This window comes from Lacerta agilis, chromosome 8 (genome assembly GCF_009819535.1).
Source record: "Lacerta agilis isolate rLacAgi1 chromosome 8, rLacAgi1.pri, whole genome shotgun sequence".
In the NCBI taxonomy this organism is placed as follows: Eukaryota; Metazoa; Chordata; class Lepidosauria; order Squamata; family Lacertidae; genus Lacerta; species Lacerta agilis.
Window position 1 is genome coordinate 7,470,385 of NC_046319.1, and position 17,914 is coordinate 7,488,298.

Sequence of the window (17,914 nt, forward strand, 5' to 3'; positions counted from 1 at the left end):
AAGGTTGCCAGATCTTCTGCTGTTTAAGTGGGCGGGGCTGTCGTGAGGACGTCGCTCTTCCCTCCTGCCCCTGTTCTCGCGAGAACCGCCGAGAGGCAGAAGCTGCTGCGAGGGACTCGACGCAAGGCTCGTCTCGGGTCAGAGGTCACCACAGCTGCTTTCTGAGGAGAGGGCGGAAGTGAGGGTGGGGGACAATGGAGAGAAGGGCAAAATGCGGGGTGCTGGAGGTTGTGGCCTCAGCTTCAGAACGGGGTGTTGAAAATTGTCTTTTGCGCGTTGGGATTTGAGTCACAGGTGGTGTTTGTCTACTTATTTGTATGATCTCATGTCCCCCATTTTCAGTGTAGATCTTTTGTTCTCAGGTTGGCCAACGGTATAATAATAACAGCGACAAAAGCATGCAAATAATTCAGCAAACTGAAAGCAATACCCAAATAGATGCTAGAATCAAACTGCTGTACGTTAAAAGAACAAATATGTTCAAATATTATTTATCAATTTCCTATTTAATACATATTTCTTAATCCTGCTTTTCAGGAGATAGCTTTACAAAGCCACACACCTAAACGGTACGCGGCAAAACACAGTTTAAAACTTGTAAGCAGCACTGCCACGGCTAGAATTTCTGCTGCCCAATTAACATTATTCCTGGAAAGTAGCAGAGTTCTACACCCCCTGCAATCGTGCCTGAGCATTGACCATGCTGGCTGGGGTTGGTGGGATTTGTGAACCACCGACGCCAGACAGGTAGGAACTGCACTAATACTGTGCAGGTTTACAGGCACAAAGTCATAGGGATGGTCTTCAAAGCCTTATACCACCTTCCCTTATCCTAGACTGTTCATAGCTTACGTGCCAGTATGCCCACAACGTTGTTGGGCATGTAGTGGATATTATTTTCACTGGCAACTCCGCATTTGTGGAAACCTGGTCCAGTTAATAAGATCAGACAAGACTCATCCTACAAGTTTTAAAGCTGCGTTTGAAAACATGCTTGTTCAGTAAAATTTGGAGGGCCACAGGTTTCTGATATGAGGTGCGCAACCCAGCCCTAGGGAAGGAGCCACCTGCATAGTCATGGTAAATTATTATTTATAGCTTACCACAGGAATATGGAACTTGTGGCCCTCCAGATGTTTCTGGATACTAGATCACCACACAGAGCCAAAACATCAGATGTGCTCAGCAACCTGAAAGATGCGAAAGTTATCATTGAAAGAGAAACCTGTGCAGACAAGAAGTTATCCCAAGACCCGGAAACTACTAACTTGCAACAAATCTCTAAAGCATTTACTTTCCCCTTTACATACACAGTTCCAGAAAATGTGTGCTGGGCGGTTCTTCCAAGCCTTCTGTAACCACCATGTCAGGAGATCACACATCCTACAACGGTTCTGGTACAGACCTCCGCACTCACTATGGAGAAATTCTTCAACCTGTCCCTATAAAGCTGTGATCTTTGATATGGGGGGTGTTCTCCTTCCTTCCCCAATCAAGCTGGCAGCAGGTGAGTGTCTGTATCAGTGGCATTCCCATGCCTTAATATGGAATGAGTTACAGGTGGGTAGCCGTGTTGGTCTGCCATAGTCAAAACAAAATCGAAAATTCTTTCTAGTAGCACCTTAGAGACCAACTGAGTTTGTTCCTGGTATGAGCTTTCGTGTGCATGCACACTTCTTCAGATGAGAAGTGTGCATGCACACGAAAGCTCATACCAGGAACAAACTCAGTTGGTCTCTAAGGTGCTACTAGAAAGAATTTTCGATTTTGTTCTTAATATGGAATGTAAAGTGGAATATTCCAAGTCCTTTCTCTGCTATGTAAAATGTGTCTTGTATTATTGTGCCCAACCCCAAGCCTTAGTTGGTCTCTAAGGTGCTACTGGAAATAATTTTTTTATTTTATTTTGTTTTGACTATGGCAGACCAAGCTGTAACAGCCACAGCTTGGTTTCAGACACACTTCTATGTCTCCAGCTTCCAGCATCAGCCCAAACTCTGACACACATCCCAAACTCTCACACACAATTCTACGACTCCATTCTAGACTTCCCCAGGCTGCATCATCCCTGACATGACAGGTATTGCCAATATCAGAGAACAACATTTCTTTCTATAGGAAACACCTGTGACTGTTAGGAAACCTTTCATGTCCCCGCCCCAATTATTAATGTTGGTTCCTCACCCATCTGCCTTCCTTTATGTAGACTGGGAGGTTCGGCATCGTGTGCCCCCTGGCACCATCAAGCAGGCCTTGAGATCGGGAGGGGAGGACGGACCTTGGCTGAGGTACATGAGAGGGGAGCTGCAGCCAGCAGAGTTCCTGCATAAATTTGGACAGCAGTGCTCCGAGATCGTAAGCCAGCTTTTCTGCTTGTTTTCTGTCACCTGAATCGGGGCCAAGTAGAAGGGCTCACATGCAGAGTCCTTATCTCAGGGGCAGGAGAAACTGTGGCCTTCTGGCTGTTGCTGGCCTCTGCCTCTGTTCAGCTCTAGCTAAAAAGGCGAGTGATAAGGGATTATGGTATGAAGTGTTCAGAAACGCCTAGAAGGCTGAAAAGTTCTCCACTCCTATTTATTATTATTATTATTAATCTGCCCATCACCCTAACCTACAACATTAAAAATCGCTTAAAGCCACTTATAATCACATACGGTAAATAAGATGAGTCCTAAAAATATGCATATGTCAAATGCTAGGGCAAAGAAGCTGTGTCTTCAGCATTTGCTAGAAGCTTTGCCATGAAGGTGCCAGACGTACCTCTGTGGGGAGAGAATTTCCCAGCTTGGGAACTACCACAGAGAATGTCCTTTCCTGGGCCGCTGCTGCCACCCGAAGTTTCTAAGGACAGTGGGTCGCCTCTGGTGATATTGGCACCCAGGAAAGTCTGTAGGGAAGGGGGGTGTTTGGCATTTAGGGCCTGAAACAATTACAGAAACATCCACAGGCAGAAATTGGAGACATCTCCACCGTGAACTGCCTACGTGTCTTAGCATATTTGCATTTCACCTCTTCCTCCAAAGAGCTTGTTTTAGTCTTGCGCTCACTACAACCCTGTTGGGTAGGCCAGGCTGAGAAAGCGTGATCAGCTCAAGCCCAGCCAGAGAAGTTTTAAGAGGGAGGGAGCCCTCTGCTCTTTCCTCCATCTCCTTTTTAGCCGTTGTGGACCATTTGGTAGCACCTTAGAGACCAACTAAGTTTCGTTTGCATGCACACGAAAGCTCATACCAGGAAACAAACTTAGTTGGTCTCTAAGGTGCTACTGGAAGGAATTTTTTATTTTATTTTGTTTTGACTATGGCAGACCAACACGGCTACCTACCTGTAAGTGGACCATTTGGTTCAACTTCGTTCTTTCACGCTATAAAAAAATGATTCAGTGTTGTCTATCGAAACAGAAAACATCAAGAGAATGGGTTATATATAAAGATTATTTAAAATGTTATTGTATAAATAGTTCCATGTTAGCAGAGATTGAATGATAGTTGTAAAGAAAAATGATAAAAAGAATTGTATAGGGAAGAAAAAGAAAGGTTATAATATAGTATTAACCTGTGGGAAAATAAGGATACAGCAACCGGTATAATGAGAAGGATTGGAAGCACTGCATGTGTAAGTTTTATTGTTGTTGATATCTTTTTTTATTTATTTTTGTCGTGGCTTTTCTTCGGGTTTTTTTTTCCTTTTTTTCTTTTGTGTGTGTGTGTTTTTTCTTTTTCTTTTGAATTGATGTATGATGTTCTATAAATATGTAATTTTAATCAATAAAGAAATATTTTTTTAAAAAATGATTCAGTGTGTAGAATATGGCATGGTATATTATTGGGTTGTGTGGAACATTTGGCATGATCTTTTCCACCCAAAGGTGTTTCAGCCACCGTTTTCCTTTCTCTTTTTACCTCTTCCCACAAGGCAAACTCCTCTGTCCCAGTGGAGTCTTTCCTTGCAGATTTGACCAGCGTCAGAATGTCAGGGCAGCTTCCCGTTATGACTGAGGCTATAAAGTGCATCCGAGCAGAAGGCCTGAAGACGGCCGTCCTGAGCAACAATTTCTATTTGCACAGTGGAGAAAGTTTTCTGCCCCTTGACCGGCAGCAGTTTGATGTGGTGAGTTCACAGCGTGCAACAGAGATTCCAGTTTTTGTTTTTTTTAAGGCTCTCTTCCCATTAGAGAAATCTTATTATGCTGTCAGAGTTTTGTGTGGTGTAGGCTGAAATCCCCTCTTAGCCATGAAGTTCACTGGGTGATATTCGTTCAGTCACCACTTCTCAGCCTAACCTACCTCACAGGGTCGTTGAGCTCCTTGGAGGCAAAGGTGAGATATAATTCCACTAATTAAATAGTGTAATCAGATGACTGACCGGTGAACAGCTCCACCCAGCTTCCACACTTGGCCTGCAGTGGGCAAGCTCCCCATCTCTATCATAGACAGTGATCCAACTAGTTTATCCAACATTGGTTTATCTTATTTGCATTTAGTAAAGAAAGCTAAAAAGCTTGAAACTGCTCATTCTGCATTTGCAGTTAGCATCCATACATGGTGACTAATGAACTTAGGAAACACTCCAAAACAAGAAATCTCTGGCTTCCTTGTGTGCACCCAATCTAATATTTGCTTTACAATGGTACCTTTGCTTCCTGAACTCAATACGTTCTGGAAGTCCGTTCGACTTCCAAAATGTCTGCAAATCAAGGCACTTCTGATTGGCTGATTGGCCCCAGAAAAAAATGCTGACAGCTGAAACAGATGTTTGGCTTCCAAAAAAGTTGGCAAACCGGAACACTTACATCCGGGTTTGCAGTGTTCAGGAGCCAAGTCGTTTGGGAACCAAGGTACCAATGTACCGTATTTTTCGCTCCATAGGGTGCACCGGACCATAGGGCGCACCTCGCTTTTAGAGGAGGAAACAAGAAAAAAAAAATATTTTTCTGGTTTTCCTCCTCTAAAAGCCCTGTTTTTCTGAGGATCAGCTAAAAGTTTTGCAGCTTTTTTGCAAAGGGAAAAGCCCTGGTTTTTTTGAGGATCAGCTAAAAGTTTTGTAGCTTTTTTACAAAGGGAGAAAGGCAAAGCTCCTTTTGCAAAGGGGGAAAAGCAAAGAGGAAAAGCCCCATTTTTTATGGGGTTCAACTCACATTTCTGCAGCTACTGAAGGAAAGAGAGCCATTTCTACAGTTTCCAGACGGATAATCTAATCAGCCAGTCACATGTAGCTGGGGAAACAAACAACCTCCCTCTGCAGCACATTCAACAATGGAGGGCGGGGCTGAAAGGGAGCCAGGACTCTTATCTCTCTCCCGATCTCTTGCTGATCAGCTGCTCAGTGGTGTCCTTTCAACACCCCTTTTTCTCTTTGTAAAATAAAAAGCACTATCTGCTTTTGGCCCCTGGCCAATTCGGCTCCAGGGAACATCATTTGCTCTATAAGACACACGGATATTTCCCCTTAATTTTTAGGAGGAAAAAAGTGTGTCTTATGGAGCCTTTTGTCTTGTAGATAATTGAGTCTTGCCGAGAAGGAGTGTGCAAGCCGGACCTTCGTATCTATGAGTTGTGCTTGGAGAGACTGGGCGTTCAGGCCAAAGAGTCCATCTTTCTGGATGACCTTGGGCAGAACCTGAAAGCAGCTGCCCAGCTGGGCGTGAAGACAATAAAGGTGAGCAGAGGTGCGGCCGTGTCAAAGACCGTCACCGACAGATTTGTAAAACCAGCCTGCCTGACTCGCCTGCTCCCCTTCCTTCCTGGAGCCCATGCTTGCTACTTCACCCACCTCTTGCCTCTCCCTCCCTCGCCTCAGGTTGATGACCCGGACTCAGCAATTCAAGAGCTGGAGAGCCACCTGGGCTTTGCCCTGAGATCATTTGTTCCTTACACGTGTTCCGTGAGGTCGGCAATGCAGATCCCCACAGCCCCTCTCCAGAAGTACATTGAAAGCATCCTGGGGGCTCCAGGTATAGAATCTTTCCCCCTCCCCCGCTGTCAGAGACCAGGCTGAGGAGTACTGCTCTGATGAGGAATGGTGGGAGCCTCTCCCTCCCCCTGTTCCTGACCAGGATCCTGAAGCTGCCCAGGAGCAGTGGAGCAGTATAGATTTGGAACAGTGGTTTGCAGAGGGGCATAGTTCAGAAGACAAAAGTTGGGAGGGTGAACAGCAAAGTGAAGAAGAACTGGAAGAGAGAGAGCTAACAGACTCTCTCTCGCTGGAAAGTGCCCAGCCTATCAGTCCAAGGTCACATAAAGCAGATAAAGTGTCTACCCAAAAAGCACGGTGGTTGCGAGATCAGGTTGCAAGGCGCGGAAGTGACTTGGGGGGAAGTGGGTGGAAACCTTAATTGGGAGCACCTTCATTCCGTGAACGGCTGCTTTGTTCTTTTGCTGTGATCATTAAAGACTCTTTAAATGGTAATAGACTCTTTTCGCTTTGTCCTGCTTATCTACGGCCAAAGGGGGGGGGGAGCCAAGTCCCCGAAGCCTGACACCCGCCCTCCAATATTATGGCATTTTGCACATTTCCGCTTTGGGTGCCCTTCCCAGCTATAAAAGATACAGATCTTGAAAGTGCCAGGAAATTCTTCGCTACTCTTCTGTCGGCAGATGACTTTGTGTTCTATAGAGACACAGCATGGCGTAGTGGTTAGAGCAGGGTTGGGGACCCTTTTTCAGCTCATGAGCCAGAAACCTTTGTGCGGAAGCTTCCAGGGGCCATATCCCAGCAGTGAGGAGGTCCAGGGGCCACATTTATCTTTGTAGATCAGGGTACATGCCAAAGCCAGAGGTTTCTGTACAAACACCGCATATATATATAGATATATAGATATCTCAATTCCTCATCCAGGTAAAGGAAGAAGCATTATCACATTTCAGGGACACCTTCCATCCAGGCAAAAATAAAGCAGAACCATTAGGGGTGTGCCCTGGAGCGCCACATCTGCCCCAGGTCTGATGTTTTTGAGTCAGAGTGCTGGTCTAGGGACAGAGAGACCTGGGTTCAAACCCTCACTCGGCCTCAAAGCTCCCTGGGAGGCATTGGGCCAGTCACCTCTCTCTTTTCCACACTCCCCACCTGGCCTGCCTCACGGTAGATTGTTAGGAGAATAAAATGGATGGGGGCAAGACCACAGACACCTTTGTGAGCTCCTTGGAGTAAAGCCAGTTTCACTCGCTGATGGCTCACGCTCCCACTTTCATTTTTCATATATCCTCCCATGTTACATATTTTCACCTTCTGACGTTTATTTATAATACCTTCTTCATTTCTTATACGCTGTGAGTTATATGTCAATATTCACGTCTTGCATACCTTATCCAAGTATTCTGTAAACTTTCCCCATTCTTTTCTAAACATTTCATCCCCATGCTGTCTGACTCTCATTGTCATTTTTGCAATTTCCATATATTCAGTGATTTTTCTGTTGCCACTGCTGCACAGTTGGTATTGTTTTTTGTTTCCAGACCTGTGCCAGCAGTAGTCTCGCCCCTGTCGTGGCATATAGAAAAAACTTTTAATCAGAATTCTTAATCTCTGGTCCTACCATTCCTAGGAGGAATGCCTCTGGTAATTTTTTAAAAGTATATTTAAATATTTTTTTGAGTTCGTTGTAAATATTTTCCCAATACTGCTTTACTAGGTCACATGTCCACCACATATGAAAAAACTCCCCGTCCTTCACCTCACATTTCCAACAATATTTACTTCCTGTTTTATACAATTTCATTAATTTAATCGTGAGATGCCAACGGTACATCATTTTATACAAGTTTTCCTTCAGTGATGTACATGCCGTAAATTTCATACTGATGTTCCAAAGTCTTGTCCATTTAGCAAGTTCAATGTTATGCCCGATGTCCATAGCCCACCTTATCATCACACTTTTAACCTCCTCATCTTTCAAATTCCATTCCAGCAAGTAGTCATAAGCCTTAGATAACGTTTTGGTATTATTTTGGACAACCTCCTTTTCTAATGCTCCCACTTTCAGGGCCTCTGGTGCTACGGCAGTTCAGCCATGGGCAGTCTAACCCTACCTACTGGATCAGGTTTGGGGATCGTCAGTTCGTTCTGAGGAAGAAGCCGCCAGGCCCCCTCCTTCCCTCTGCTCATGCTGTGGAGAGAGAGTACAGGTGAAAAGTCTAGCAACTGTCTCCATCCTAACTCAGAATAGTGGTAAACTGACATATCGGATTAGTCACATGTAGCTTGGTGGAAGCAGGAGCGTGCAAGCTTTTGTGTTTCATAGTATTATGTATCAGGCAGAAGAAGTTCTGCATTATTGGAAAGTGTGCAGTCTTTCACTTAACATAAGTTGCACAGATTTAAATGTTCAATTTTGGGGTTTCCCCCCCCCCTTCGTGTCTTGCTGCTTGGGGTCTCCATTCAGTCATTCCTGAACACTTTGGTGAGTTTTCAAGCAGCAGCCTATGAATCACCCTTTTCAAACAAAAAGGATGGGGAGAGGCAATAAATGTTAAATGTTTGTGTATTCATTCCTATCATATATTAGTTGCTTTTTGAGGCTAAGCCCTCGCAAAATGAAGCACAAAGAGAAAAGTATCAGAAGCTCAGGCAGAGTGTGAGAGATTCTAAATTAGACCACCGCCCTAAGCTCTCATGAGGAAAGGCAGCAGTAAAAAAAAGTAAAAGTTTAAGGCCGCCTTGGATGCCAAGGGAGGCAAGCAAATGTTAACTGTAGGAGAGTTCCACATCCACGGGGCCACCACCTGCAAAGGCCCTGCTTCGTGTGCTGGCCAACCTAACAGATTTCATAAGTTCAGCACACAAGCAAGATGTCAGGCATGGATCTTGGGTTATAGGCAGGTTCTGAATTGGTACAGGCAGTCCTTATGGTAATTCATTTTTTATGCAGTGGCACAATGTTATTTTTAATGTATCTTATCACATTCAGGTTATATATATATAACCACATTCTAACAAATTTTTTCAGTGTTAATTCTGGCCTCCTTTACCCTGGCAGGGTTTTGAAGGCTGTTGCAGAGGCTGGTGTTCCAGTTCCTAGAGTCCTTGCCTTATGTGAAGATTCAAGGTGCATTTCTTGTGTGTATGTGTGTGTGTGTGTGTGTGTGTGTGTGTTTGAGAATGAATCAGTGGGCCTGTGTAATTTTCAGTCATCTCATAATCTCTCTATACATTGCTGATTGTAAAAAAACAAAGAGACAAAAAACCTCCCAAAGCGGCTTTAAAAAAAAGAAAACAATAAAATTATCAGTAAGAACCCTTATTTAAAACATTCAAGCAATAATGAACATCAACGATGGGCTAGGCTAAAGACAAGATGGAAATACATGTCAACATTCCACCTATCTGGGTCGACTTGTGTCAGCAGAAAGGTTTTTAGCAAGCGCCAAAAAGAGTGCAGTGAAGGCACCTGCCTGACGTCAATAGGCAGGGAGTTCCAAAGTTTGTACGCTGCCACATTAAAAGATTGATTTATTACAAAATCAGAATGGGTATTAAGTGGCACTTGTAACAGTGCCCGTTTGGCAAATTGAAGCAGTTGTGTGGGCATATTTGGGGTGAGGCAATCTTGCAGGTAAACTTGTCCCAAGTCGTTGACGGCTTTATGTATCAATAGTAACTCCTTCGACTTGGCCCAGTAACAAACTGGTAACCACTACAGGTCTCTGAGCAGAGGTGTTATGTACTGAAAGGGTCTTGCTTCTGTCGGCAATCATGCTGCAGCATTCTGCACTAACTGCAGCTTCTGAATCAAGCAAAAGGAAGCCCCACATTGAGTGCATCGCACTATTGAAGATTCACCTCTCGAACTCCTTTCTGCTGCTGCTGCTCAATCAATCAGTCAGTTTATTATGGTCAGAGACATGCAGTTTTGCTGATGTTCTTGCACTAACACCCTCGTGTCGCCCCAGTATCATTGGCACCCCATTTTACCTCATGGACTACTGCACCGGACGGATCTTCAAGGACCCCTCCCTCCCAGGACTGGAGCCCGGCCAACGGACAGAGATTTACACCGCCATGAACAGAGTCCTCTGTAAGATCCACAGTGTGGACATCAAGGCGCCCGGCCTGGAGGATTATGGGAAACATGGTGCGTAAAAGTTTGCAGCAGTGGCATTGCTCTTGTCACGCTCTAGTGTGAGGGTTTGGAACTGTGATAGCCCTCAAGATGTAGTTAGGCTCCCAGATCCCATCAATGCTAGTGGTCGGGGACGGTGGGAGCTGGAGACTGATAACTTACCCTCAGTTTTGAGCTATAAGGTAAAGCGACCCCCTGACCATTAGGTCCAGTCGCAGACAACTCTGGGGTTGCGGCACTCATCTCACTTTATTGGTCGAGGGAGCTGGCATACAGCTTCCGGGTCATGTGGCCAGCATGACAAAGCCGCTTCTGGCAAACCAGAGCAGCGCACAGAAACGCCGTTTACCTTCCCGCCAGAGTGGTACCTATTTATCTACTTGCACTTTGATGTGCTTTCGAACTGCTAGGTTGGCAGGAGCAGGGACCGAGCAACGGGAGCTCACCCCGTCGCGGGGATTCGAACCGCCGACCCTAGGCTCTGTGGTTTAACCCACAGTGCCACCCGCATCCTTTTTGAGCTATAAAGCCTCATGTGACTCAGGCCCCTGATGCCTCAAGGACCGCCTCTCCCCATATGAACCCACCAAGACCCCCGACCATAATCTGAGGCCCTTCTCCATGTGGCTCCTCCATGAGATGTCCCAAGGGCAGCAACAGAAGAGCACGGCTTTTCAACATTGGCTCCCTGCATGTGAGCTGCTTTCCCCAGGGACGCCCACCTGGTGCCATCATCTTTAGGCCGAAATTGAAAATGTTTCTTTTCCTCCAGGCCTTTGACTTTTGGTTATCCATGGCCTCCTTGAGAGGGTAGATGTTTTAATCCTGGCTTTAAAAACATTATTGTCTTTTAGAGTTTTTTTTGGTTTTTGTTTTAATGTATGTGTTTATTGTAAGGCACATTGAGTTGCTTTCATTAAAAAAAAAATCAAATAATAAGTTTAAATAAGAATGACAGCAATAGTAATAGATAACATCTGAAGGGCCACAGGATCCCCATTTCGTAGAGCGTGGTGCTCATAATGCCAAGATTGCAGGTTCGATCCCTGTATGGGACAGCTGCATATTCCTGCATTGTATGGGGGTCGGACTAGATGATCCTCAGAGTCCCCTGCAACTCTGCAGTTTTACAGACCTATTATTTCTGTGCTCGGTTCTGCAGAACTTGTTTTTTTTCTCACTTGATTTTTCGTCCCGAGAATTTCCCCTGCCGTATTTAACGACATCTTTGTGCTGCAGGTAACTACATTCAACGGCAAGTCCAGACGTGGAGCAAACAGTACCGTGCCACAGAGACTCATACCATCCCAGCCATGGAGAGGCTCATTGCCTGGTTCCCGTCCCACCTGCCGGCCAGCGAGGGCCTCTCTGTTGTCCACGGAGATTTCAGGTGTCAAATAACGGCATTCTCTCCCCCTCCAAACACAGTTTTCAGGAGTCCCTTTAAACCAGGCATAGGCGACCTCGGCCCTCCAGATGTTTTTGGCCTACAACTCCCATGATCCCTAGCTAACGGGACCAGTGGTCAGGGATGATGGGAATTGTAGCCTCAAAACATCTGGAGGTCCGAGGTTGCTTATGCCTGCACCATATTTTTTCAACCTTCTTCAGTCCATGGCTCCCTTGACCAACTCCATTCTTCCTGTGACACTCCTGTGAGGCTCAGGAGCCCAGTTATGTCACCCCTTGCCTGCAGAGCTGGCAGTCTTTCGCCCTTTTTTAAATACTCTCCCTTGTGGACTGTTCCCTCAGCCTCCTGCCCTCTCCTTGACAGTCCTTTGGGCAGCTGCTGCTGCCGCCACCCCGGTCTCTGAGCTGCCTCCCCTGCCCCAGATAAATGTGCCTTCTCACACTGCCCCACAGGTGCCTGGGAAGCACCCCCTGGCCAGCTCCAGAGGCACCGTTTGCCTGCGGAGCTTGTAGCCAGGGCTGCTGCAACAAACAGCTATGCCAACCTTTAGGAGGCAGAGATGCAAGGGGGCATTAGAGGAAGGAGGGAAGGAAAAAGGGACGGAGGCCAGTGTTGCACACAGCACCCCTGACCATCATTCAAGACACCCCAGGGTGCCACGGCACACTGGTTGAAAACCACTGCTTTACATTTTATGAAATAAATAGGTAATATGTATCGCTTGGTTGTAAAGAAAAGGAGGTGGGAAATCCCTCAAAGCAGTTTACCCAAAAAATAAAACAATAAAATTATCAGTAAAAGAGTTAAAAACAGCTGCTTAAAACATTAAAAAATAATTAAAATCAGCGATAAGCTAAAAACAGACCAAAACACGTGTCGGCATTCCGCATATCTGGGTAAGGACCCCCTGACCATCAGGTCCAGTCGTGTCCGACTCTGGGGTTGCGGCGCTCATCTCGCTCTATAGGCCGACGGAGCCGGCGTTTGTCCGCAGACAGCTTCCGGGTCATGTGGCCAGCATGACTAAGCCGCTTCTGGCAAACCAGGGCAGCACACGGAAACGCCGTTTACCTTCCCGCCAGAGCGGTCCCTATTTATCTACTTGCACTCTGACGTGCTTTCGAACTGCTAGGTGGGCAGGAGCTGGGACCGAGCAACGGGAGCTCACCCCGTCGCGGGGATTCGAACCGCCGACCTTCTGATCAGCAAGCCCTAGGCTCTGTGGTTTAACCCACAGCGCCACCTGGGTCCCTTGCCTATCTGGGTAGGCTGGTCTAAACAAAAAGTGGTTTTTTTTGGTAGGCACCAATAAGAATGCAGTGAAGGCGCCTGCCTGATGTCAACAGGCAGGGAGTTCCAAAGTGTATGTGCTGCCACATTAAAAGTTTGATTTCTTACAAATGTGGAACAAGTGTATTACGTGGCACCTGTAATGGTGCCGGTTGGGCATGTTACAAATGGCAAAGGTGTGTTCAGATCACTGTTTCTCTCAGCAAAATATGTAGCAACCTGGGAAAAGGTTAGGGCCAGAGGTTCAGAGAAGGGGAGCTCTCTGACATGATTCACAACTCCCTCTGTGAATGTCCCTTCTCATGATTCTTTAGAGCAAGGGGAGCGCCTATAGGATCCCCTCCGAAAGTTATGGAGAAGCCGGGGGGGTGTGATTTTTTAAAAAACGCGTTGGGCTTTTAAATAATACTTTGTGGCACCCCGAGAACTTTTCTCATCTTGGTTTTTCTTCTTCACATTCAGGTGAAACTCGAAAAATCAGAATATCGTGGAAAAGTCCATTTCTGTAAGCAATTGTTTTCATTAGCTACTGGAGTTTAATATATGAGATAGTTTAATATATGAGATAGATTCATGATATGCAAAGTGAGATATGTCAAGCCTTTGTTTGTTATAATTGTGATGATTATGGCGTACAGCTGATGAAAACCCCAAAGTTGAAATTGCTAATTTGGGGTTCTCATCAGCTGTACGCCATTATCATCACAATTATAACAAATAAAGGCTTGACATAGCTCACTTTGCATGTCATGAGTCTATCTCATATATTAGTTTCACTTTTTAAGTTGAATTACTGAAATAAATGAACCTTTCCACAATATTCTAATTTTTTGAGTTTCACCTGTATCCCATAATCCCTGACCACTGGCCATGCTGGCTGAGGGGAGCTATAGTCCACATTTTTTTGCCAGGTAGGGAAAGGCTGCTTTAGAGGAAGCTGGTTGCAAGAAGGTTTTTAATGCACAGCGTATAGGAGCCCACACACCTCCACTTTTAAGGTGGCACCTGCCAGAATCCCTCTGCATCTCTTCCCCTTTTCCTTTGATAGGCTGGACAACCTGATCTTCCACCCAGAGAAGCCTGAGGTGGTCTCTGTCCTCGACTGGGAACTCTCTACCTTGGGCAACCCTCTTTCCGATGTGGCCTACAACTGCCTGGCGTATTATCTGCCTTCCAGCTTCAGTATCCTGAAAGGTACACGTTTATTATCAAGTCATCAGAGAAACATCCGTGTGGGTTTTGATTGCTTTTGCTTACTTGGAATGTGTCCCTGAATGGTGACAATGCCTCTTGCTTGGCCTAGAGGGAGAGATCATGTAGAAACCCCTCTGACATTCCCATGACTGCAGTGTAGCCTGTTGTAATTTTTAAAATGTCATAGCCAGCACGTTTAAACAGCTGTCAGCCTTGTAAGACCATAAAACACGGTATAATCTGAAATACTTTGCACCACAAATTTACATATTCCAATTAAAATCCTTCCACAAAGGGTCAGAAAACAGGAATAGCTTATGCACAGATAATATGCGGATGAGACTTTAGTAATTGCATCAGATTGTTGTCACATATGTGATCTTTGCTGCCTAATTTGTTGCTTCTTCAGCTTGCAAACTGCCTTGTGTATATATAGAAAGGCAGTATACAAATTAAAAGTGAAATTAAATTAAATTAAGAGCCACATCCATCGCTCCACCTAGTTTTGCTTCTGGCCCTACCTCCAGAAAGTTGCCCATGGGGGAATGTAGCCCTTTGACTGAAAAAGGTCCCCCTCTCTCCCTCCTTCCCACGCACGCACACATAGCTGTCAACCTTTCCCTTTTTTGCGGGAAATTCCCTTATTATAGCATTGGGGAACAGCAGGGAGGGTTGACAGCTATGCACGCACACCTTAGAAGAAGAAGAAGCGTTTGGATTTGATATCCTGCTTTATCACTACCCGAAGGAGTCTCAAAGCGGCTCACATTCTCCTTTCCCTTCCTCCCCCACAACAAACACTCTGTGAGGTGAGTGGGGCTGAGAGACTTCAGAGAATTGTGACTAGCCCAAGGTCACCCTGCAGTTGCATGTGGAAGAGGGGGGACGCGAACCCTGTTCACCAGATTACGAGTCCACTGCTCTTAACCACTACACCACACTGGCTCTTACAGTCTGTGGTGCAGGCAGCCGTATCCCAGAGTGCTCTTGCATGGGAGAACTCAGAACATCAGAGCAGGCTTGGTTCTTCCCCTCCTGTGCCACCATGGTGTCCCCAATTGCAGCTCCTAACCCTTTGCTAGTGGAGGAAAGACAAGGGGCAGCTGAGGCAGGAAGGCGAACCTGGAGAACAAAACCCTGTCCCACCTGACACCCCGTCGGTATCAAGGCATGGAGCCTGGGAGCAAAAAGGCTTGTCTTTTTAGGGCAACCTGTGGCCCTAGCTCCTGCCATCCCTGGTCGTTGGCCATGCTGGCTTAAAGGGCTGCTGGGAGCAGGAGTCCAGCAACACCTGAAGAGTCACAGATTCTCCCTCCCCTCTGCTTTACACTAGTATCAACCTTTTGGCCCCAGCACCAAGCCCTGATCCTGCTTTCCGTCACTAGCTTTGCTTTCCCTCCTTGCAGGTTTGAGGGACTGCGACCTGAGCCGGCTAGGCATCCCCACGGCAGAGGCCTATTTCCAGATGTATTGCAAGCACATGGGCACCCCAACCGCCGAGAACTGGAACTTCTACATGGCCTTTTCGTTTTTCCGAGTGGCTGCTATCCTACAGGGGGTGTACAAACGCTCGCTCACAGGTGAGAGGGCAAGGACATCAGGAGAGTCATTGGCCTTTTCTCGTCCAGCATCCAGTTTTCAAAAAAGTTAAGGGATGCAGGAAGCAGGACATGAGGGCAACAAAACTTTCCCCACTCGTGATTTCTAGCAACCAGCATTTAGAGACATATTACCTCTGGCAGCGAGGCCACTTGGGCCAAGGGCTGGGGGAACGGGCATCCATGGTGTGAGGGAGCTCCCCCCCTTCCAATGAAACCACAATCTCTAAATCGCCAGCTTTCATTTGTGTAAAAAAAAAGTGTGATTTTTTAGCACTTTCAGAACCTGACATATGAGGCAAAATGTGCATTATTATTATTATTATTATTATTATTATTATTATTATTATTATTATTTGTACCCCGCCCATCTGGCTGGATTTCCCCAGCCACTCTGGGCGGCTTCCAACAAAAATCAGATACAAAAAGATTACACATTAAAAACTTCCCTGAAAAGGACTGCCTTCAGGTATTTTCTGAATGTCAGGTAGTTCAGTGTTTTTCAACCACTGTGTGCCGCGAGATGTTGCCTGGTGTGCCGTGGGAAAAAATTGTTTGATTCCTATTCAAGAGAATTACTTTATATATAGTCAATATAGGAACAGAGTTAATTTTTTTAACATTTTCTAATGGTGGTGTGCCTCGTGATTTTTTTCATGAAACAAGTGTGCCTTTGCCCAAAAAAGGTTGAAAAACACTGAGGTAGTTATTTATCTCCTTGACCTGTGATGGGAGGGCGTTCCACAGGGCGGGTGCCACTACCGAGAAGGCCCTCTGTCTGCTTCCCTGTAGCTTTGCTTCTCGCAGTGAGGGAACCGCCAGAAGGCCCTCGGCACTGGATCTCAGTGTCCGGGCTGAATGATGGGGGTGGAGACGCTCCTTCAGGTATACAGGACCGAGGCCGTTTAGGACTTTAAAGGTCAGCACCAACACTTTGAATTGTGCTTGGAAACGTACTGGGAGCCAATGTAGATCTCTCAGGACCGGTGTTATGTGGTCCCGGTGGTCACTCCCAGTCACCAGTCTAGCTGCCGCATTCTGGATTAATTGTAGTTTCCGGGTCACCTTCAAAGGTAGCCCCACGTAGAGCGCATTGCAGTAGTCCAAGCGGGAAATAACCAGAGCATGCACCACTCTGGTGAGACAGTCCGCGGGCAGGTAGGGTCTCAGCCTGCGTACCAGATGGAGCTGGTAGACAGCCGCCCTGGACACAGAATTAACCTGTGCCTCCATGGACAGCTGTGAGTCCAAAATGACTCCCAGGGTGCGCACCTGGTCCTTCAGGGGCACAGTTACCCCATTCAGGACCATACGCAATCAAAGCCAGGAAGCGCCTGACCCCTGCAGACAGCTGGATTGACATTTTGAAGGTCAGCTGGGGAGCAGGGAGTTCCATCCTGCTGCTTTGCCAGTGTATGGGAGGCCCTGGTGAAGCAGACCCCTCCCCTCCTCCCCATAGGTCAACGTTTGAGAGGTGGGAGGGACCACCAACCTATCCGCCCCCTGGCGTCTCCGTGGCAGCAGGTGATTGGCAGGTGGGTGACCCTGCGGGGGAGATCCCCAGCCCTGTTCTGCAGCAGCTGCTCAGGATTTTGGATCGGGAGCCTTTACCACCCCTTACCTGGAGATGCCAACAGGGTTTGAACCTGGGTTCTTTGGCCTGCAAAGCAACAAAACCTGCTTCCATGGAGATGGAGGTGCTGGCAGTCAGCAGGTGGTCCCTGGCAAGTGGTCAGCCCCGTCACCCATGGTCACCCATGCCAGGGAGCCTAAATGTGGTGCGGGGGTGCTGAAAGTTCTTCATACCCACCTCACAGGAGGGTCTACCTGCACATAGAGATGCAACTATAATAGGTAGGTTGGGGAGGAGTGTGCTTCCAGAGAGGGCAGAATCACACCATGCACCTTTTTTTAAAAGAAAAATAATTTTCATTGATTTTCTTTCTTACAACAAATATCCACCATCATTACTAAACATTCATTTTCCAATTTCCCCCCCCACCCTGGTGACTTCCCTCAGCTTCCATTTCTGGTTTCTTACATCAAATGATACAATCCGCTGTTTGTATTTCGTACTACGTTGTCCCATTGTTATACTTCTTGTTCCCTTTAGATAAAGTTGTAAGTGTTTATTTGAATCCTGCCAATGAATCACACCATGCACTTAAAGCACATTTGAAGCAAGTGACTTCCCCCAGAGAATCCTGGGAACTGTAGTTTCACACACACCATGCACTTAAAGCACATTTGAAGCACGTGACTTCCCCCAGAGAATCCTGGGAACTGTAGTTTCACACACAGCCACGATTTCCAGCACTCTTAACAAATTGCCATTCCCACCATCCTTTGCAGGAAGCCACGTGCTAT

The 17,914-nt window shown here is 46.4% G+C and overlaps 1 protein-coding gene across 1 annotated transcript in view; it reads left to right on the forward strand.

Moving 5' to 3' along the window:
- Positions 1-56: 56 nt before the first annotated feature.
- Positions 57-17,914, forward strand: part of ACAD10 (acyl-CoA dehydrogenase family member 10) — a 29,831-nt gene continuing 11,973 nt past the window's right edge. Inside the window, exons 1-11 of the mRNA XM_033159268.1 lie at positions 57-126; positions 1,315-1,507; positions 2,207-2,355; positions 3,913-4,107; positions 5,497-5,950; positions 7,979-8,120; positions 8,972-9,040; positions 9,885-10,066; positions 11,294-11,444; positions 13,804-13,949; positions 15,356-15,529. Of these exons, the coding sequence (XP_033015159.1) occupies positions 1,324-1,507; positions 2,207-2,355; positions 3,913-4,107; positions 5,497-5,950; positions 7,979-8,120; positions 8,972-9,040; positions 9,885-10,066; positions 11,294-11,444; positions 13,804-13,949; positions 15,356-15,529 (1,846 nt within the window). The 5' untranslated portion in view covers positions 57-126; positions 1,315-1,323. The remainder of the gene's footprint in view (positions 127-1,314; positions 1,508-2,206; positions 2,356-3,912; positions 4,108-5,496; positions 5,951-7,978; positions 8,121-8,971; positions 9,041-9,884; positions 10,067-11,293; positions 11,445-13,803; positions 13,950-15,355; positions 15,530-17,914) is intronic.